Below are 19761 nucleotides of genomic sequence, written 5' to 3'. Positions count from 1 at the left end.
TTTTTTCTATTGGAACAACATTAGAAGCACACAACTTTTCTGCAATTCACGGAGACCAATATATTTTTTCTTTGGATAGGTCGTTTCGTTCCGCCTTCTTTTTTTTTTGATAGGAACAGAAGAAGTCGTTCAATTTTTGCATACAGTCATCTAGAATATTCTTTTCAATCTTTTCATTTTTTTTTACTTGAATCACCATGGAAAACGACAGAGGTGTAGATCAACCGGTGAGTCAGAAATCGTGGATCTAGCTTCCAAAATGAAAATGCTCGAACTATATTTTCTTTTAGAATCGTTTAATTTTTTAATTTTTTAAAATCAATGTCGAGTGGCGCCAACTTTTTTTTCGTAAGAGCACCATCAGATCGTATAAATCACTCCCAGATCTGCTGTGTTCTGTGCTTTTGGAACAGATTGTCCTTTATGGTTTTCCTTTCATCCTTGTTGCTATAATAATTTAAAATATAAATTTAATCAGTCATAATGTGGGGTGCACCCTTAGCACTTTTTGAACGTCATCGGCCACTTCAATTATTTTTTTACCGTGAGGTGTCCTTGGTCTACTAGTACATGTCCGCTTCTAAAACTTGATATTTCTTGGATAAACAATTATTGAGATAATACAATTTGCCGTATGTCCTCTATTAGTTTTGCACCCCTTTGCTCAACTTTGACAGCTCATATCTCATTTTGTTTTGAACATATAAATAATTAACAAACTACATACTATAGAAAAATATCTAACAAATATTTTATCAGTTGACAACTTTTCCATAGAACAAACGACTACTGAGATGTGAGCTGCCAAAGTTGAGCAAAGGGGTGCAAAACGAATAGAGGATATACGGTGTATGTTTTTATTTGCCATACTTTTAAAGACGATTCTAAAAGAAACCCTATCATGATCTCAATTAAAATTAAAAACATCACGTGGCAGGCTAGTTTCCCGCGGATTAGGCTATTCACTATTTTCACTTCTCATACTCACGAGTATACAATTTCAACGATGAAAGATTGCACTATAAAATATTTAGTATCCATTCGAATTTCTTTCAAAAGTTCTGTAACCTCTTTGATATATTCTTTCATATATTTGAACAATTGCGAGAACAAAGATTGCCCATGAGTTAGTTTTTGAATTTTTTAAAAAAGTAGTTCAGAACATTAATTGGTTCATTTCATTTTTGTTTTTCTAACCTTCCTGAATCTGAAATAAAAAAAAATAAAATTTATAAATTTCGCATTTCGTGTCGAGACCTGAGGTGAATTCAACTTTGCTGCGCCTTTAAGATTAACAGTAACCAGAAGAAAACTTTTCATCTTCATTTCGTTCAAAATTTTTTCTCATCTCATCCCATTCATAATTTTATGTGTATTTATTTAAAAAAAAATTTTTTATGTTATACTAAAAATGGCAAACATCTTTTTTTCCGCTTGTCAAATAAAAAATCTGAAAATCGACCATTGAAAAAGTTTGAATTCCTCACAAAAACAGAGATGCAGGAAAAAAGATGAAATTGATTCTAAAGAAATATTTTTGAAATTTATTGTACATGCTGATCGGTTCCTTTGAAATACTTTTTGTTTCGTTTCTCCGTTATGAGACCGACAGCGTGAAAAATGACAAGAAATGAAATAAATTGAATGAAAAAACCTGGGCAAATGCTCTTTTACTACCTCATCTTTTACTACGTTGCTCCTTTTACTACGGCCGTATTTTTTACTACATTTTCCAATTTCGATTTTTTACTACGAAATGTATCTTTTACTACGGCCGTATTTTTTACTACATTTTCCAATTTCGATTTTTTACTACGAAATGTATCTTTTACTACGGCCGTATTTTTTACTACATTTTCCAATTTCGATTTTTTACTACGAAATGTATCTTTTACTACGGCCGTATTTTTTACTACATTTTCCAATTTCGATTTTTTACTACGAAATGTATCTTTTACTACGGCCGTATTTTTTACTACATTTTCCAATTTCGATTTTTTACTACGAAATGTATCTTTTACTACGGCCGTATTTTTTACTACATTTTCCAATTTCGATTTTTTACTACGAAATGTATCTTTTACTACGGCCGTATTTTTTACTACATTTTCCAATTTCGATTTTTTACTACGAAATGTATCTTTTACTACGGCCGTATTTTTTACTACATTTTCCAATTTCGATTTTTTACTACGAAATGTATCTTTTACTACGGCCGTATTTTTTACTACGGTTTCCAATTTCGATTTTTTACTACGAAATGTATCTTTTACTACGGCCGTATTTTTTACTACATTTTCCAATTTCGATTTTTTACTACGAAATGAATCTTTTACTACGGTCGTTTTTTTTACTACGGTTTCCGAATTTGATTTTTTACTACATCTTTTACTACGGTCGTTTTTTTTACTACGGTTTCCAATTTCGATTTTTTACTACGAAATGTATCTTTTACTACGGCCGTATTTTTTACTACATTTTCCAATTTCGATTTTTTACTACGAAATGAATCTTTTACTACGGTCGTTTTTTTTACTACGGTTTCCGAATTTGATTTTTTACTACGAAATGAATCTTTTACTACGGTCGTTTTTTTTACTACGGTTTCCGAATTTGATTTTTTACTACGAAATGAATCTTTTACTACGGTCGTTTTTTTTACTACGGTTTCCGAATTTGATTTTTTACTACGAAATGAATCTTTTACTACGGTCGTTTTTTTTACTACGGTTTCCGAATTTGATTTTTTACTACGATTCGTATCTTTTACTACGATTAACGATTTTTTACTACCTAATGAAAAAAAGAATATCAAAAGTTGGAATTTGAAAGTTACCTTGTAGCAGATTTTAGGTATAATTACAATTTCATTCTGAAATCAACATGAAAGTTTCATAGCTGTGTTCTTTTTTCATTTTTTAAAATATACTACTGTCTGAGCGGTTTTTAACTGAATCCGACGATATCATAACGGGAAAATGAAATTTATGAAAATTTTCCAAACAAAACTATTTTGAAACCTTATTAGGCACTAATCAGTTATTGTAGAAAAATTCTCAATCTGTCGTTTTTGAAAACATTCCTGTCAACTTTGTGATTTGGCATAATAATAAGAAACTCGACAAGTAGGGCTCTATATACCCACATATCTTTTCGGACAGAGGGAATGTGAAAAATTAATCAATCGCAAACTTGTTAAGCTTAAGATAAGGAACACTTTTCCCGTGCAGACTATTTGAAAAAAAAATCTGAATGGATCCAGATTCGAACCAGCAATGACTCTACTGAAGAGCGCGCGCTTTACCACTTCTCTAAACAGGCGAGTGGCGGCCGCGGTGCCAAGGAATATGTGAAACCAACCGAGCTGTACGAAGTAAGAAGCTTCCATTACTTTTTCAGATATTTAGTTCTGAAAACTTTGTCAACTCTCCTTATCAACAACTATATGGCCCTTCTTGTAGTTATTTCTACTGGAAAAAAAGAATGTGCCTGTAAATAATATCCTGCGTATAAACGTTGTTGTCCAGTGAAAACCTTCCCTTGACCTGAAATTTCTAGAAAATTGTACATGCATGTTGATACGAGATACAGAAATGAAACATTTGAAATTAAATTTTGGGCCTAAAATGTTTTTCTCAAAAACCACTACAGTTCTTATTTTTCCAAGAGTGTATATAAAAAGTATATTTTTAAAATAATTTTTCGTATCAAAATCCCATTTTCCGGCTTTAAACGTAACTTTTTCGTCGTTTTCGTTATTGACAAATCGAAATTGAAAAAATTCCGGAGTAATTTCATTTTCCCGTTATGATATCGTCGGATTCAGTTAAAAACCGCTCAGACAGTAGTATATTTCAAAAGTTGGAAAAAGATCACAGCTATGAAACTTTCATGTTGATTTCAGAATGAAATTGTAATTATACCTAAAATCTGCTACAAGGTAACTTTCAAATTCCAACTTTTGATATTCTTTTTTTCATTAGGTAGTAAAAAATCGTTAATCGCAGTAAAAGATACGAATCGTAGTAAAAAATCAAATTCGGAAACCGTAGTAAAAAAAACGACCGTAGTAAAAGATTCATTTCGTAGTAAAAAATCGAAATTGGAAAATGTAGTAAAAAATACGGCCGTAGTAAAAGAGCTAACCGTAGTAAAAGAGCAACGTAGTAAAAGATGAGGTAGTAAAAGAGTATTTGCCCAGTTTTTTCACCTTTACCTTTTTCAACTAAAACATACAAAAATGAACATGGGAAATTTTATTTGAAAACATTAGAAAAAACAAACCGGGTACATAACAAAAATTTGAAATTGTATCGATTAAAAAATCATAATTTCCGTTTTAAAAATTTTTGTTTCATATTATCTGGAAAAAAAACAAAAAATGTATTTGAAATCCGCTGGAATTATAAGGCTTAGACATAGGTTTAGGATTAGGCTTAGACTTAAGATTAGGCTTAGGCTAAGTCTTAGGCTTAGGATATGAACTGAACTGAGTATTGAAATTGTACCATTCTTAAAAGCAGAAAATATTCAGAATGAACCATAAAAATAAACAAGGTAAAACAGTGAGAATTTTTAAGTTCTGGGAATAAATTTCAATGACCTATCAGCGTCTTCGAATTCCGTTGGTCATGCAAATCTTGGTTTGTAGGAAATTCAGAGGAAAACAAACAAAATTATATGCAATCACGGCCGAAATATACAACAACAGTTTGAAATTGTATCGCTTTTTTTTCGACTCAGAATGAAGTAAAATTTTAAATTTTTGGTTCTTCAAAATGGCAACATGAAACAGTTGAAAATATATAGAGTTTTTGAATTTTATATTAAAGGAGTGTATCTCTAACGGGAACTAATGTATAATGCCTGAAATCGGTGCACATAATTTTTTTTCCAAAAAAAAAAAGCTTGAACCATGTTTCAGCACTTTGTTTTAATGACTCAATTTGTGATATAACCAAAGAATTTGAGAAAATTCTTAAAACTGTTACAAACACAGTTCCACAAAAATTGAAATAAACACATTAAATTAGACTTTTATCAGTTTACAATCACTTTTTTTTGCTACTTTGATGTTCATAATATTACTTAAAAATGTATGTCACCTAATATACAATAACAACTTTTTTTATTTGCTAGTCGGGGCACGTTTTTAGAAAATTTAAAAACAGTTTCATTATCAAAATATATAAACTGTCATGTGAAACGTGGCTTATTTTTTATTTTGTTTTTTATTCAAGCTCCTCCCATTTTTTTTAAAGAACTAATAAATGAAAATTTCAACGAAAGGTCAAGAATGGGAGGAGCTTAAATAAAAAACAAAATAAAAAATAAGCCACGTTTCACATGCCAGTTTATATATTTTGATAATATTGTTCTAATTATCACTATTTAAAAAAACGCTGTCCTCACCAAACATGGAACATCCTCCAACCATTGCCTGATACACAAAAGGAATTCCCATCCAGCTGAGCACTCCAACCGTCAAAAAAGACAGTATTGGATCATACCGTATATTCTCTATTAGTACTGCATGCAGCACTAATCTCCAGGCCCTTTTTTAGTGCAGCACTATTAGAGACTGCAATACTACTGCAGCACTAATTTTCGAACGGCTATTTTCAATTGGAGATCACTAGTTTTTTGTCACAAATGCTCATCTTTTAAGCAGTAATCCATTAAAATTGTGAAATTTTGTAACAAAAATGACCCAATAATTCAATTATGTTTGTAAATAAACTAGAAATATTCGAAAATATACAAAAACACTCCCCAAAATGTCAAAACTATTGAGTGACTCTTGCAATAGAAGAAGGGGGGGGGGGGGGGGGGGGTGCAGCACTATAAGAGACTGCAGTACTACTGGAGATGCAGCACTAATAGAGAATATACAGTACGTGTTCGAAATTGCTATCAGTTTTTCAAAATCACCCATATTGATGAAATGCTAGTGAAACGGTAATGTTTATTTCCGAAACAACTGGAGTTTCTGTCTTGCGTTTGGGACGATTATTTGGCACCAATCTCTACGATTTCACAAGTTTTAATGTATGTATGTACTTTTTGGTTTCTGAAAAGCTGAAATATCAAAATCACCTGCCAAAAATTATTATCACCTAAATTTCCCCCGCATTTCCTGAAGTGTGGAGTTGTAATGGATTACGTCATGAACAAATTGATTTTTTTTCAAATAAAAAAAATCTGTTTCATACATTTCTCAAATGAAGGTAAATTTTAATTGGTCATTAAACAATGGTAAACTTTTTCGCAAACTGTTCAAACAGATAAAGCTTCCATGCAGGCGCCAAAACAGTTGCCGTAGGCAGGTAGGCGCCAGGTCCTGAAACCGTGCCTGTCACCCATGGAGATCCTACAAAAAGATTTGTGGGAAACATAACATGAATTTTAAACAAAATTACTCAAAAGTTGCAACTTTACCGTTTGCCAAGACTTTTCCAATTCCAAAAAAATCTTTATTTTTTTCTAATAAAACAAGTTTTTCCACTGCGGCCGAGATTTACCGGGTTTTGCTTTTATATAGGGCAGAACCCACTGCTTCAATTTTGATCCATTTCTGAAAAAGTTCCTCAAATTTATTTTATTTTAATAATTTTAAATTAAATCGTTTTTTGTTTCTTTAATTTTTCGATACATTTTCAGTTTATTGTCAAAAAGAAACAGAAAATGTAGGATGAATTTGATTTCTATTTCAAATTAATTTTAAAATAGTTACTGAACGGTAGTTAACTTTTTAACGAATAAAATTCAAACTTGGCCGACGAAAATTTATCAGTTGGCTGTCAGCTGGCCCTACCAGCCGGAAACAAAAAGAAAAACAGCCCAACATTCTGATGGCTACCTGAACTTGAAATAATTATGATAACGTACTGCTTCATGTTCTTCATAAATTAGTGATTAACTTTTATCCGCACTCACCGCTTTCAGAATATATAAAACTTACATTCAGAACTAAAAATAAGCAAAGTTATCAGGTGTTTCAATGCCAAAAATACTTTAAAAAAAAACTACATGAAATAGTGAAATTTTTTTAAACATACAATTTTTGTGGATAGAATACATTAACAAATCAAACGTGTGAAATTTACAAGGAACAACTAAAATTCTCACGAAACTTTTATGACGGCTTAAAATTAAAAAACAATTGTAGTTATCCGTGTCACATTAGCCAAAATTTCATTTAATTCTCACAAATTTCTCAAAAAATTGAAGAATGTTTGAAACTCATATGTGTTTCTAAAAGATTGGCCGATCGCCGACAAAAAAGTGTCAGAATTTGTTTTTGAGAAGTTTTTTGTTCCAAAATTCGAATCAATCAATTTTTGCTGTGTCCTTATTTTTTAAAATTATACTTTTTTTGTAAATCTGAAAATTTCAGATAAAGTTAGAACAGAAAACCTTTTTACATTTTTCGAAAAAAGAAAACGCTATTTTGTTTCAGCAATTAACAGAAACAAGAGTTTAGTTGGGATTTCAAAAATTCCCTTTAAAAATTACTGTTTCATATACTGCTTATTCGACAAACAGGATTCAGTGTTTCAGTTTTTCTGTTTTCTGGCATTGTTTTCCAATTTGTAATTATACATATAGTGGTGTTTCACAAACTGGGTATGTTCAATTTAAACGTTTTTGGCACGTTTTCAGTTCGTTAAGAACTGATTGTCATTGAAAAATATAGAGCTTGCATGCAGGCGGCAGAACGGTTTCAAAACTTGAAACTTTAAAGTTTTCCGAAATGTTTTAAATTCCAAAAAATCTGCATTTTTTCTAATAAAAAGAACTTTCTACTGCGGCCGACATCTACCGGGTTCTGCTTTTGTGAGGGCATGACCCGGCAGATGTCGGACGTTGCTTCAATTTGCGTAACAAAAAATTGGTTTGATTCCACGAAAATAGTGCAGAAAGCTATTCGAATATACAGTACTGAATTTGTATTAGATGTCATAATTTATTCAAGAAAAGTTAACTCACCTTTTTTGTGACGTTTTAAAGAAAAAAGTCGGCAGTTTTGTATAGATATTAAAACCAAATATGGTGTTTTATTTTGATAGTAGTCATGAAACCGTGTTTTAAATTTTTTTTTTGTTGTTTCTGATAGTTCTTGATTTATGATCCATTTTTTCGATACATTTTCAGTTTATTGTCAAAAAGAAACTGAAATTGTAGGATGAATTTTGATGTCCATTCAAAATAAATTTTAAAATAGATACTGAACGGTCGTTAACATTTTAACGATTAAAATTCAAACTTTTTAAACTTTATTGAATCTTTTTTCGATGCTACCTGAACTCGAAATAATTATGATAAAATACTGTTTCATGTTCTTTACAAATTTGTGGTTAGCTTTTACGCGCACTAACGCTTTCTCAGGGAAAACAAACATTTTATTGGTTTAACAGAAACTGAATTTCTCGAAAACGCTGCGTCCGACATCTGCCGTGTTTCCAGAGACATGGAACTGTTTCAGTATGTTCTGCCTTTTCCTATATTAAATCCTGAAATTGCATTCTTGACAGAAATAAAAAATAGGGTCAACTTTTCGACACGTGAGTGTCCGACAAAAATGTACAAACTTTGAGCTTTAATAACTTGGCTCATAGCTGGCGCTTTTGCGTTCAATAAGTGCGAATTCCTCAAAAATAGTTGCCCCACCATGGTCATTATTGAGGGGATTGGTTTTGGGAAGGGTAGAACACTGATTTGCGCGGGTTTCTGGAGACCGCGAAAATTGAATATTTTCTTTGTACTGAAGAGTTTTATATTTTTCAATCCCATACGAGCAGTTTTTCTGACATTTGGTTCCAATTTGAGCACAAGAGAGAACTTCGAATTACCAATTTTTTGAAACTATTTTGAAAAAAATTGACCAACTTTCCAAAATGTAGGCCATCATTTAAATTTTGCAAAATTAAATGGATGGATTAAACGTGAAAAACTTTCCTACCACTCTCTCTCTCTATTTATGAGAGGAAAATGATCAATTTCATTTCTTATTTTTATAATGTGAGGAGAATTTAATTTTTAAGATTTTTCGAGATTTTTACTTTATTCTAATCCTATTGAAAATCGCACCAGGGGTGTGCGGCAAATTTGCCAAAATTGCCGAGCTCGGCAAATTTTGAACTTTGCCGCACACGTAAAAAATTTGGCAGTGCAATTTTGACAAAAACTATTGGTCTACAAAAGTTTTGTAAAATGGCACAAAATTGAGTTATAGTGATGGTTAATCAAAATTTTGAGATTTGGACCGCACTATTCGAAAATTTTAACCTCACTTCCAGCTGGGCAGGCCGGAGGCCTGCGATGCTATTGTATTTCACTCAAACCCAAAAATCAGGGATTAGCGCCGCCTTCTTACTCTTAGAAACTTTAAACCTTTTCTATCCCTACTCCCAGCAGAGCAGGCCGGAGGCCTCCTATGAGACTACGTCTGTTTTTGAAAAGGCCAGTTAATCCGGATTGAGGGCCGCAGTCCCGAATACACATAGAAGTGTTGGACAATCGTTAAACATACTCTAAGCCCAATAAATCAGGATGAGTGCCACAGGCCCGAATACACTTAAAAAAGACCCAGAAAAAATATTATCTTCAAATGGCCATGGCTCAGTCAATTTTGGTTACAAAAGATCCAAATTTTCCCCAGTTTACCAACTTAATCTACTGCGAAGCCTAGCGCGCTTGACTTTTAATTTTAGTTTCTTAAAATTGAAATTCCCAATAACTCAATAGTGTATAATTTCCAGCACGCTCCCGCAATGTCAGCCATTTTCGCTTCCCAGTGCAGAAAAGTTTTGGAGGATAAGGAGCTTATTGAGAGGTTGAGAGCAGAGAATTTTGACCTGGCAATCACAGAACCATTTGATACGTGTGCAAATGGTGAGTGATCAAAGCATGTTTTGCATCAAATGGCATTTATTTCAAACCTGAAACAGTGCGAATTTTCAAAATATTAAAATATTAAGCCCATATTTGTTTAAAAGAATCTAAATCAATGCAGATGTGGACGCAATTTTGATGCTAACATAATCATTCCTCTAATAATTTCACATTTTTCCAATTGATGTTGAAATATATTTGAAACTGTAATATTTTTCTGTGATTTTTCAAAATTAAAATTAGATTGCACCTATTTCAAAACGTTTATTTTAGGATGATTTTGGTTCATTTTATTTAATCCATTTCAAATATATTAATTGTTTTGAATTTTGTTTTGAAAGTAAACATATACCCATTTTTCCACCTACACACAGTTACTACACAGTATATCGAATAACAAACTTTTGAATAGTTGTTCAAAAAAATCAGAAACAGCAATTAAATTTTTCTGAATTTCGAAAAAAATTCACAAATGTTTCAAACTGTTTGTAAATAAGAGTGTTACTTTATGACTCTAATGCCCCCAGATTATTTCGAAATTGTTGTATTTAAAAAATATAATCATTTTCCCACCATTAAGCTTTTTTTCTATTTTTCAAAATAAAAACTAGTTTAAAATTTTTAAAAATTTAGTACACAAATGTTTCTAATTGTTCATAAGTATTTTCGGTTTTTACATTCAACATTTTCAAAATCTGATCAAGTGCTAATTATTTTAAAAATATATTTTTGTAACTAGAACGAACCCCATTTTCACATCGTTACCACTTACGAAATATTCACCAAATCTTTGAGTAGTTTGAAAAGTATTAATATAAATCCTTCCAGCTTCATCGTTTAACTTTTCACATAAAACCTATTTCAGCCCTCTTCGAAGCCATTAAAATCCGTGCTCACGTGGCAGTTCTCTCTTGCAGTCGCCTTGATCATGTTTCAAAAGCAATTGGTCAACCAATCGCCCCAAGTTATTTACCTGGAACTCAATCAACTCATGGAGAAAGAATGACAATTTGGCAAAGATTTATGAATATTCTTCATTTTTTGATGGGAGATTTCTTGTTCAGTTATATTGGAGATGAAGATTTCAAGGTGGCAAAGGAAATTATTCCGGGAGTCAGATCGTGGAGAGTGAGTGGTTTGGAATTATATAGAATGTAAGGCTAGTAAGGCTTAAAGAACACTGATTTGCGCGGGTTTCTGGAGACCGCGAAAATTGAATATTTTCTTTGTACTGAAGAGTTTTATATTTTTCAGTCCCAAACATGCAGATTTGTGTCAGTTGGTTCCAATTTGTGCGCAAGAGAGAACTTTGTATTACCAATTTTTTGAAACTATTTTGAAAAAAATTGGTCCATTTTCCAAAATGTAGGCCATCATTCAAATTTAGCAAAATTAAAAAGATGGATTAAACGTGAAAAACTTTTCTATCACACTCTCTCTCTCTATTTTTGGGGATGAATTCGATAATTTTCATTTCTTATTTTAATAACGTGAGGAAAGTTCAATTTTAAAGATTTTTCGAAATTTTTACTTTTTCTCTAATCCTATTGAGGACCGCACTTCTCGGACATTTTGGTCACTTTAAACCTCACTTCCAGCAGGGCAGGCTGGAGGCCTGCAATGCTATTGTTTTTCACTCAAACCCAAAAAATCCTTCTTACTCTTAGAAACTTTAAACCTTTTCTATCCCTACTCCCAGCAGAGCAGGCTGGAGGCCTTCTATGAGACGTATGTTTCCATAACTACGTATGTTTTTGAAAAGGTCAGGTAATCCGGATTGAGGGCCACAGGCCCGAATACACAAAAGTATTGGACAGCCATTAAGCCTATTCCAGGAAAGCCGCTAAAACTCATGTTTTGCTTCACACTGATACTGATAACTTACATCCTCCATTATTATAAGCTCTCGTCGGAAATCTCCAGATATTTCCAAGTCCAACAGCCATTCCTAATGTGGAAAGTAGAAACTCAATCTGTAAAAAGCTTCCATTAGACCTTTCTCATAATTCTTTCAAAAGTTTACCTGATTTCCCCATGCTCCTCTGCACGGATCCGCTTGGCTCTCCTCAATCTCTTTCGAACTTCCCGAGTCCCTGACAATAGTTGTCGCAATTCGCTGATCTTCTGCAGCCGACGAGTCGGAAGGTGATCTCCGTTGCGTTGGCGACGTCATTCTTTCCGATAACACGTTCATCGCTTCTATATTTCACGAATACTTTTACAATATAATCACACAAATCGGTAGCATGACGACAACGATCCCGTGTGTATAGAAAAACAAGTAGAAAGTGTAAGAATGAATTAATTTGGATATTTCCGGGGATTATATAGAGATAGTTTTTCCACGTATTATTCAAATTTTGCAAGTTCACACGCTGAATTTCAAAGTTATTTAAATCATTTTCATCGCGTCCAGTCTATTTCTCAACTTAAAAAGGGCATTGGAACAACGTGACTGTGCCTAACACTTTGCACAAAATATTTTCATCTTACTTGGCTTGAAAACCCTGTAAGACGTTGTGGATATGAATCATATTTTTTGATTGATACACTTTTTTGTCATATCGTATGCTCAAAATAAAAATAAAGTGTTCTCATACTGGCCTGAAAAATCTGAAATTTTGAAGGGAAGTCTGAAAATTTGCGTCGGAGGTTTTATTGCTAAACAATTTAGTTCTTTCATAGTAACTATTATATTTTTACGAGGATTAATTTAATTTAATCTTTTAAAAAGGCAATCATATTATTAGTACTACATACCATAAAACATCTTTAACCTTTATTTTATTTTTTGAATTTATATCTATGTAATTGAACGAACTATGAATTAGTTAAATAGTTTCTCTACTGTCAATTTTATTACAATGCCAGTTTATGTATTTTTGTACTTAAATCATCATTTTACACAAGATCGAAATATTAAAATCAATTTTCAATAAAAGTTACAAATAATTTTCATATTTCCAATATTGATGACTGGGGGTGCAATTCAGATGATAACCCGGATTTTTGTGATCTTTGTGATAAATAACCTACAAGTTATAAAATCATCGAAAAAAAGTTTAAAACCATAAACTAACCGTAACCATTTCTTCATAGTACTTTTCATTTAATTTAATATTTGTCTGATTCAGGAACGTTCGATTGAAAAGAAGTTCAGCTGTGCAATCAATTATGGAGTAGTCAAACGATGGCAACATCTGAAATGAAAAAAAAGTTTCAAAATTTGGTTAAAAATGAAAATGGTTTCTTCTGGAAATGTTTCAAATGCAATCCAAAACTAGAAAATATCGTTAGGCACTTTTTCAATAGCGAGATTCAGAAAATATTTGTCAGTTGAATTTATTGAAATTGGGCCCAGTTTTTTTTTGTTTTTTTTTTTTGAAATAGTTTCTTAACTGGAAAAAAATATTTTCATAAGAAGTTTCAGTAAGAAAAATTTAAATTTCACTTGAAGAATATTCCCTACATTCTATGCTCATTGGTTACTTTTAGGATTACCTTATTGAACATAATAACTGGCATTTCAGAAACAGCTCTGAAATCTTCAATTCCGATGAGACAAATCCCATGACGTATGGTTTTTGAGGCACACCTTTTTACATCACCACCAGCCCATTGAGTCATTCTGAAGTTTCAAATAAAATACGTAAAAACTTATTTTTACCTTGAGATTTGATCATGCCCGTAACGATATTTGGAACACTCGTCCGTAAAGTGTCCAGGCATTTCAAATTGTGAATTCACTTGAAAACTGGAAATCAGCTGCTCGTCTCCACCATATTTCTATAAGAAACTTTTAGAAACGTTTTCTAGTTTTTATGGATACCGTTCGATCAAACTGGTTGATGAATAATGTTAAATCCACTGTATTGATTAACCATTCAACAGCTGCTCTTGACAATGAAGCTTGTACATATCCACTGGCTATTTTCATTGGTTTCTTCAAAAGTTCATCATCGAGTCCCGATTCTAAAATAATTTTTTAATCATTAAAAACGCTTGAAAATGCGGACCGTTTCGAAACAACTTCAAGTTTTTTGGATCCCATTTCAGTCCTGGAACCCGCCTCTGATCAATTTCTTTTCCAATATTCACATCATTGGCTCCTCCGAGTATTTCAAAAATTCTAGCCAATTCGTAGACAGATTTGGAAATGACGTCATGGTTTTGAAGAAGTAGTAAATAAGTCCAATTTTCGAATTGAAGAAGAGATTGCATGCATTCGGTATGGCCAAGATTTTGATTATGCCCACTACTATCAAAACTATGTTTAGCTGAAAAATGTTTTCAAGTGGAGAATTCTCTACATGCACGGTTTAATTTTGAACGTCTAGATAAAAATTGCTTACATGGTAGTACAATTATATTTTCAAAGCAATCAGCTAATTTTTTCATATTTGTTTTAAATTCCTTCGATGATTTTGTATCGATAACAAAACAAAATACGTTATCCGGGTGCCAAGACATTTGAACTTGTTTCTCGATAAACTCGTAATCCTCAAACACGATTCTAGCGAAAGCAACACTTCCAGATTTAAAGGTTTTGAAATTAAATTGTTCAGGTTGAATTCTGCTCTGAAGAGATGAGCATGACATGTTCAAATATGAGTTTTTGATGAGTGGAATTCGATTATTGTTAGAAAATGTTTGTAAGTACTCCTGAAAAAATGGAACCACGAAATTCGTTTTAAAAAAATTATTCTCACTTTATCTCCGTTCAATATTCTTCCACAATCAACATGTTGTGTTTCTGGTCTTTTTATATAAAAATTCCCAGACTTTTTTCGATTTCTCATAGCATCAATAATATCCTCATAAATTCGAATTTTTCGCTTGTCTGATATATTTGGGTCTGAAATTGATTTATGAATTTTTTCATGACTGTGCAAGCAGAAAGCCAACTCATTCACTATAGTGTATAGATGACAACACTCTTCGGGTGCCTGCCGTAAAATTTGTTGTAAACTTCTGTCAATTTTCAGATTACAGATTTTCAAATTTCTCCCCCATTTTGCGAGATCTTGATTTTTTCTTTATTCACATAAAATGTCTTTCACTATTTCTCTATTTCCTCTACGCCCCCGAAGGCAATCAAATTTGGAGGCAATAAAAGAGCCGCTCTGGACAGTTTTCACCACATTTCCCCTCGACAGTCCTCTTTCCTTTGCTTTATACTTTTTGCATATTCTATCCACACTGTTTCAATAAAGTTTCGGTGTGAATCAGACGAATGTCCTGAAGGCAGGCAATTGATGACCCAGACAAGGACTAATCAAGATTGTCGATCTAGTCCCTGCCTGGGTCACCAATTGTCGGCCCCCGCGGGCAAAGAATATATACTTTCTAGTACCCTTTTAACAATATTCAGATTTTTTTCAGTCAAAAATTCATGCAATCCCCATGACTGTGAATGAATATATCGCAGTATCCGAAAACGTCCTTCAAAGGAGCCAGATTCTTATTCGTTCAGCATAATTAATAAAAAACGAATATTTTTGAAATATTAAATTCTGGTTATGAAACTATGATAGAAACTGGCTTAGGGTTTACATGCGATGTCAACAAATAAAACCTACCAAAGTTGTCATTTAACTGAGGTCTCGATATATAAAAAATGCACAAACATATTACTGTGCTTCCAAAAAATAGTAGCAGATACTTTGGAAGCTTTGTTACTGTTGGAAACTGAAAACAGAGGAAGATTTGAATAAATAAATTTTGAACACACAAACCGTTCGTTTTCTTTTTGGATATTTGAAGGTTGGTACAATTTCAACATCGTTACAATTTTCATCGATCAAAGCTTCTTTTTCGTCAAAGGGTTCATGGAAGTGTTTCATTCGTGGCATTTTGGATATTTTCTGAAATTTTCAGTGAGTTCGATAGTTTTTGCCCAATCAACCGTCAACGCAATGATTTTTTTTATTAAACTAACAACCATTTGGTGTAAAAATTTATATAATGGAGGCAACAAATATTTGATAAAATTACAAAAAACAATTGTTTCATCGTAGAAATATCATAAAAACTATAATATAAAACACAATTTATAGAGGAACACATATACTGAAATTGCAGTATTTTTATGTTTACAGAAAGCTATATTTTGGGTAGAAATCCAGGGAGAAACGCAATTCTCAAATTTCAGTTAGCCTCTTGGTTTGTAATTTTCATAAACAAAACGATTGTTTCATTCAAAAGTATTTTTTGCGAAAATGTGTTCTATGAAGCTAATAACGTTTTGAATTAATAAAAATTGAATGCCTTGAATAAAAATCCCGAAAAAACATAAAATCTAATAGTAAAAAAAGGTAAATGAAACGTTAAAAAACCTTTAGAACCTTTAGAAATGCTCCTTGATTTTCCATATTCCTGTTTCGCTTCCACGTCTGGGGTAATAAAATTTTATGCCGGTCACACACCAGTATAAAGAGCTCCTCTTATCAGAAAGACTATAAAAATACCAAAATGTTCTGACTTCTCGACTTTATTCCTATTCTATATTTGAATTAATTTCAGAAAGCATTTCAGGCACATACCAGAAGCACAACCAAAATACATATAATTTCCTTGAAATTTTAGATTTTTAGAAAAAAAAATCAATGAGAATTTATAGACCATATTTTCAATTTTTCAGAGGAGTACGATGAATACTGTAATATTGGAGAAAAGCATTCAACATTTTTATTTGCTTACGCTGCTGATTTTGACATCTCAACATATAATCAAATGAAAGATGTCGTTATACAAACTGTGTCTGCTAATAGGCATAACTATACGAAACTGGCAATGGTTCAATTTGATACGGCTGCTGGTTTAGAGAATATCACTTATTTTGATGATGTTCTGTGAGTTTTCATTCAAAGTTTTATTCAAAAAAAAATAATTTTTTAATGAAAATATTGTCTTAACAAAACTCAAAAATGTTCTTATTTTCAGATCCTTCTCTTCTGCTCTAAATAGCAACCCACCAAACTCAAAAAATGCAGCAAGTAGCACACAGACTTCTGATGTTTTGTCAGTAGTGTCGGTAAGAATTGAATCAAATGAATTGAGGCATTGGTATTTTTTATGTTGATTTTCCAAATTCTAGGGTTTCCTTGCTGCATCTGGACGTCCTTTGGAAAGTTCAATGGTAGTGCTTCTTGTCAATAGATGGCCAGCTGCTAACGCAGATCTAACATCAAGTGAATATGACACTATTACTAATAACAATGTGAAGATCTTCCCAATCAGTTCTGCCAACAGCTACGTGCAACAGATCCCAATTGTAACAGCAAGTGCCAAAATTTTCACTACGCTAGCCGCAAACAGTAATGCTCATTTTGTCTTAGGAGATTACGGAAAACCTCTGGCTCAGGTACATTAAATTTTCTATGTTTCGTTTAATAATGTTTTAATTCAAGGTATTTCAATATTTGATGGGTACTGCATATTTGGATAGTTTGACAATCACACGAAGTTTTGCTGACAGAACAAATGCTGCTCAAAAACAAATAGGAAAACTTAGAGTTCCTCATTCAGAAACTCAGAGTTATGTCAATTTTACTATTACTATAAGCGTAGGGCTAAATGGATGTAAGTTGCTTTCTCAGAAATTCAAAATATCGATATTTTGTAGGGGGAAACTTCAACTACCCTAACACCAATGGAATTGAAGTTACCTTCTACCAATCTCAAGCCAATCAGAAAACCGTACAGTTTGAGCCGGGAAGCTTGCAAGGCACCAACTTCTACTATGCAACTGTACAACTGAAAGAAAGTTCAACATATCAAGTTATCTATCAATCAAGTCTTATTGATGGATCGGTTGCAATGGTAAGAGTATGGACGACAAGTGCCTTGTACCACTATGGATCTTATGCTACTTTGGAAGATCCAATGGGCGGAAATACACTTGATAAAGTTGATGAGTATCAGGGAGCAGCGTTGAGAATGAAATTGATGAATGATTGCTATACTAGTCACGCGGTAAGTTTTCACGAAAATCCCACTTTCATATTTTTGGAAACTTTAGAAAGGTCGATTTAATTTTTTCAAAGCCTTATACATAAGTTCCGATATTTTTTGAACATAATTTTTACTTGCCTAAATCGAAAGGTTGTTTTAAGTCTTATAGATAAAGTTTTGTGAAAAATTTGACTAATTTTCAATATTCTAATTGTAGGTTTCAAAAAAAACTCTAAACTTTCTATCATATATGACTCACGATGCATCATTGATAAAATTCCAGGGCTACGCCGTCTTCACCGATTGCACCGGTGCTGTCAGTTCCAAATATGACGCTTCCCAAACAATTCCAATCGACTACATTTTTGCCGACGAGGGAAGCTTCCCACACTACCCAATCGTCCCATTCTTCTGTGATTCTAAACCAAAGAGCACGGTGGACTGTGTTCCTGGAACTGAAAGCAAATACGATATTCAGTTTGTGGCCGGCGAGTTTATTGTGAATCGATCATTCCAGTGCAGACCAGGAGTAGGACAAATTAATCCAAATTGTACAAATGTGGATTCGAATGGAAATTATTACTGTAACAGAGATCAGCTACCATACATGAGAGGTATCCTATTAATGTTGGAGTGCCGTCACATTTTTTGTGAAATCTCATTATTAGAAAAAAATTCCCCGGCTTCCAACCCACTAAAAGTACTTTTTTCAGGTCCAACTGGTCAAATTCCCGACTGTCTTGGGCATGGCCACGTGGAGTACGATTTTGCGTTTGCTGAAGCATACATTTGTGTTTGTGACAATAGTTATTCCGGAGATTCTTGCCAAATTAAGAACTGAAGTTGTAATTCGATTTTTTCTGTTTTATATTTAATTATAAATCTTTGATTTTCTTTTAGTTTCTGAAAATTCATCAGTTTTGAAAGAGCGCAACTATCGCATCTACCATTAATATTCTCTCTGTTTCTCCTTCGAAAAATTACTTTAACAAAAAAAAATTTAAAAATTACTTTAACAAAGTAAAAGAATAATATTCAAAAAATACAATAGTATCTAGAGAAGCTAGTATGATTAATAACGTACAAGCACCATAACGACAAATTGCACACAAGGCATCGGGCAGGATGCATGAAGGGCGTACAAAAAGCGGCTCGTGACTCCCAGACCGGACTCTTTCTATTCAGACAGAAAACTCATACTTATTTGGGGAAAGTGATGACTTGTATTAAATGAACATATGAAGAAATACCATCTTAAGATAAATTAACATATAAAGCAAAATGGAATTTCCTTATAAAGCGAAAAAAAAGATGACAATTAACAGTGTATCATCTTTTTTCATTGGAAAATTCCGAAAAATCGTAGTTTTCTAGGTACATGTAGCATGGACCGAGGTGTGTCACTTTTTGATAACTTCTTTCAGCATTAGAGTGATGATAGTCTGCTCGAGAAGAGAAAATTTAAAAGGCTGAACACAAATATTGAAAATTTCAATAAAAACATGAAAACAATACACTTCAATTCACGATTTGATACATACCAGCTTCACAATGAATTCCTAGGTAACCGGAAGGGCAGATGCAAATTTGTTTGGAAACATCCAAGTATCCTCCATTCAGGCACTGACGAATAGTGCACGTTCCATTGTCATCCTTAGTGAAAAACGATGGACAATCATCTGAAAACGCCCCTGCGATCAGTGATAACGCCCCAATAATTAGGGCCGTTTTTTGGAGCATCGCTAAAATTTTTACTTAATTTATAGCCATGCAAATTCACAGGTAAAGTGGGAAAACTGCCAGAAAAAAAAGAAAATGATTAAAAATGGATGATGCAGAGCGAAAATGTACAAAATTGTATCAGTATATGGGTGTGCCAACAAGTGTTTAACACACTAATAAAAGTTTTGCTCT

General features: G+C 32.8%; 4 protein-coding genes and 28 non-coding genes across 36 annotated transcripts; 16 read left to right on the top strand and 16 right to left on the bottom strand.

Annotated features, from left to right (window-relative positions):
• Positions 1-46: 46 nt before the first annotated feature.
• Positions 47-11052, top strand: Y43D4A.2 (glucuronosyltransferase; the record flags this gene model as incomplete). The annotated part of the gene is made up of 3 exons (NM_070583.4): positions 47-227; positions 9762-9894; positions 10760-11052. Exons 1-3 carry the CDS (start codon positions 198-200, stop codon positions 11050-11052), a joined length of 456 nt encoding a protein of 151 aa, NP_502984.3. The 5' UTR covers positions 47-197.
• On the bottom strand, positions 1144-1164 carry 21ur-7419. The gene has a single exon (NR_067479.1).
• On the bottom strand, positions 4246-4266 carry 21ur-7681. Its single transcript, NR_067478.1, has one exon.
• Positions 4399-4419, top strand: 21ur-10340. The gene has a single exon (NR_067477.1).
• Positions 4499-4519, bottom strand: 21ur-8706. Its single transcript, NR_067476.1, has one exon.
• On the bottom strand, positions 4650-4670 carry 21ur-12808. The gene has a single exon (NR_067475.1).
• Positions 4655-4675, bottom strand: 21ur-7273. Its single transcript, NR_067474.1, has one exon.
• On the bottom strand, positions 4656-4676 carry 21ur-6249. Its single transcript, NR_067473.1, has one exon.
• 21ur-11139 lies at positions 4724-4744 on the bottom strand. The gene has a single exon (NR_067472.1).
• 21ur-5595 lies at positions 4729-4749 on the bottom strand. Its single transcript, NR_067471.1, has one exon.
• Positions 5893-5913, bottom strand: 21ur-6194. The gene has a single exon (NR_067470.1).
• Positions 6247-6267, top strand: 21ur-784. The gene has a single exon (NR_067469.1).
• 21ur-6841 lies at positions 6697-6717 on the top strand. The gene has a single exon (NR_067468.1).
• 21ur-10573 lies at positions 6698-6718 on the top strand. Its single transcript, NR_067467.1, has one exon.
• On the top strand, positions 6933-6953 carry 21ur-1893. The gene has a single exon (NR_067466.1).
• Positions 7344-7364, bottom strand: 21ur-13908. The gene has a single exon (NR_067465.1).
• 21ur-11301 lies at positions 7561-7581 on the top strand. Its single transcript, NR_067464.1, has one exon.
• On the bottom strand, positions 8017-8037 carry 21ur-1171. The gene has a single exon (NR_067463.1).
• 21ur-9337 lies at positions 8067-8087 on the top strand. Its single transcript, NR_067462.1, has one exon.
• On the top strand, positions 8191-8211 carry 21ur-7614. Its single transcript, NR_067461.1, has one exon.
• 21ur-2339 lies at positions 8192-8212 on the top strand. The gene has a single exon (NR_067460.1).
• Positions 8375-8395, top strand: 21ur-1627. Its single transcript, NR_067459.1, has one exon.
• 21ur-9322 lies at positions 9882-9902 on the bottom strand. The gene has a single exon (NR_067458.1).
• 21ur-2656 lies at positions 10035-10055 on the bottom strand. Its single transcript, NR_067457.1, has one exon.
• 21ur-4151 lies at positions 10263-10283 on the bottom strand. Its single transcript, NR_067456.1, has one exon.
• Positions 10413-10433, top strand: 21ur-2101. The gene has a single exon (NR_067455.1).
• Positions 10583-10603, top strand: 21ur-15147. The gene has a single exon (NR_067454.1).
• A 668-nt stretch (positions 11053-11720) lies between the features above and the next one.
• Positions 11721-12088, bottom strand: Y43D4A.1 (Transporter; the record flags this gene model as incomplete). Its single annotated transcript, NM_070582.2, has 3 exons — positions 11721-11737; positions 11780-11867; positions 11918-12088. The coding sequence occupies 3 exons, from the start codon at positions 12086-12088 to the stop codon at positions 11721-11723; spliced, it is 276 nt and encodes a 91-aa protein (NP_502983.2).
• Positions 12089-12658: 570 nt separating this feature from the next.
• On the bottom strand, positions 12659-19589 carry Y51H4A.25 (EGF-like domain-containing protein; the record flags this gene model as incomplete). 5 transcript variants are annotated; one of them, NM_001307168.3, is made up of 11 exons in its annotated part: positions 12659-12926; positions 12975-13094; positions 13396-13522; positions 13562-13680; positions 13724-13866; positions 13911-14171; positions 14247-14556; positions 14604-14749; positions 15474-15582; positions 15630-15758; positions 16869-17006. In NM_001307168.3, 11 exons carry the CDS (start codon positions 17004-17006, stop codon positions 12837-12839), a joined length of 1692 nt encoding a protein of 563 aa, NP_001294097.1. The 5 variants fall into 5 exon arrangements, 4 of the variants coding, with proteins under 4 accessions (NP_001294097.1, NP_001366971.1, NP_001023482.1 ...); NR_067451.1 differs by lacking the exon at positions 16869-17006 and adding an exon at positions 19389-19587 and having other exon boundaries at positions 12837-12926; NM_001380556.1 differs by lacking the exon at positions 16869-17006 and having other exon boundaries at positions 12666-12926; positions 15630-15746.
• Y51H4A.24 (EGF-like domain-containing protein) lies at positions 15049-18741 on the top strand. The gene is made up of 8 exons (NM_001307289.2): positions 15049-15770; positions 16535-16745; positions 16837-16927; positions 16991-17257; positions 17304-17475; positions 17519-17868; positions 18131-18461; positions 18561-18741. Exons 2-8 carry the CDS (start codon positions 16627-16629, stop codon positions 18686-18688), a joined length of 1458 nt encoding a protein of 485 aa, NP_001294218.1. The 5' UTR covers positions 15049-15770; positions 16535-16626; the 3' UTR covers positions 18689-18741.
• On the top strand, positions 15129-15225 carry mir-789.1. The gene has a single exon (NR_023969.2). It is a non-coding gene; the product is annotated as a pre-microRNA mir-789.1 (primary transcript).
• 21ur-11948 lies at positions 15944-15964 on the top strand. Its single transcript, NR_067452.1, has one exon.
• Positions 19590-19761: the final 172 nt, after the last annotated feature.

Source organism: Caenorhabditis elegans, chromosome IV (genome assembly GCF_000002985.6).
Source record: "Caenorhabditis elegans chromosome IV".
In the NCBI taxonomy this organism is placed as follows: Eukaryota; Metazoa; Nematoda; class Chromadorea; order Rhabditida; family Rhabditidae; genus Caenorhabditis; species Caenorhabditis elegans.
Note: the sequence above shows the minus strand (reverse complement) of the source record. Positions and strands in the feature narration are given on the sequence as shown.

What these genes read in the sequence shown, in the direction of transcription:
- Y51H4A.24 (NM_001307289.2), top strand. Translation starts at nt 16,627, where the DNA reads ATGAAAGATGTCGTTATACAAACTGTGTCTGCTAATAGGCATAACTAT. An exon ending in ACGGAAAACCTCTGGCTCAG is followed by an intron (nt 17,258 to 17,303) that starts GTACATTAAATT and finishes TTTTAATTCAAG; the next exon opens with GTATTTCAATATTTGATGGG. An exon ending in TCAGCTACCATACATGAGAG is followed by an intron (nt 18,462 to 18,560) that starts GTATCCTATTAA and finishes TACTTTTTTCAG; the next exon opens with GTCCAACTGGTCAAATTCCC.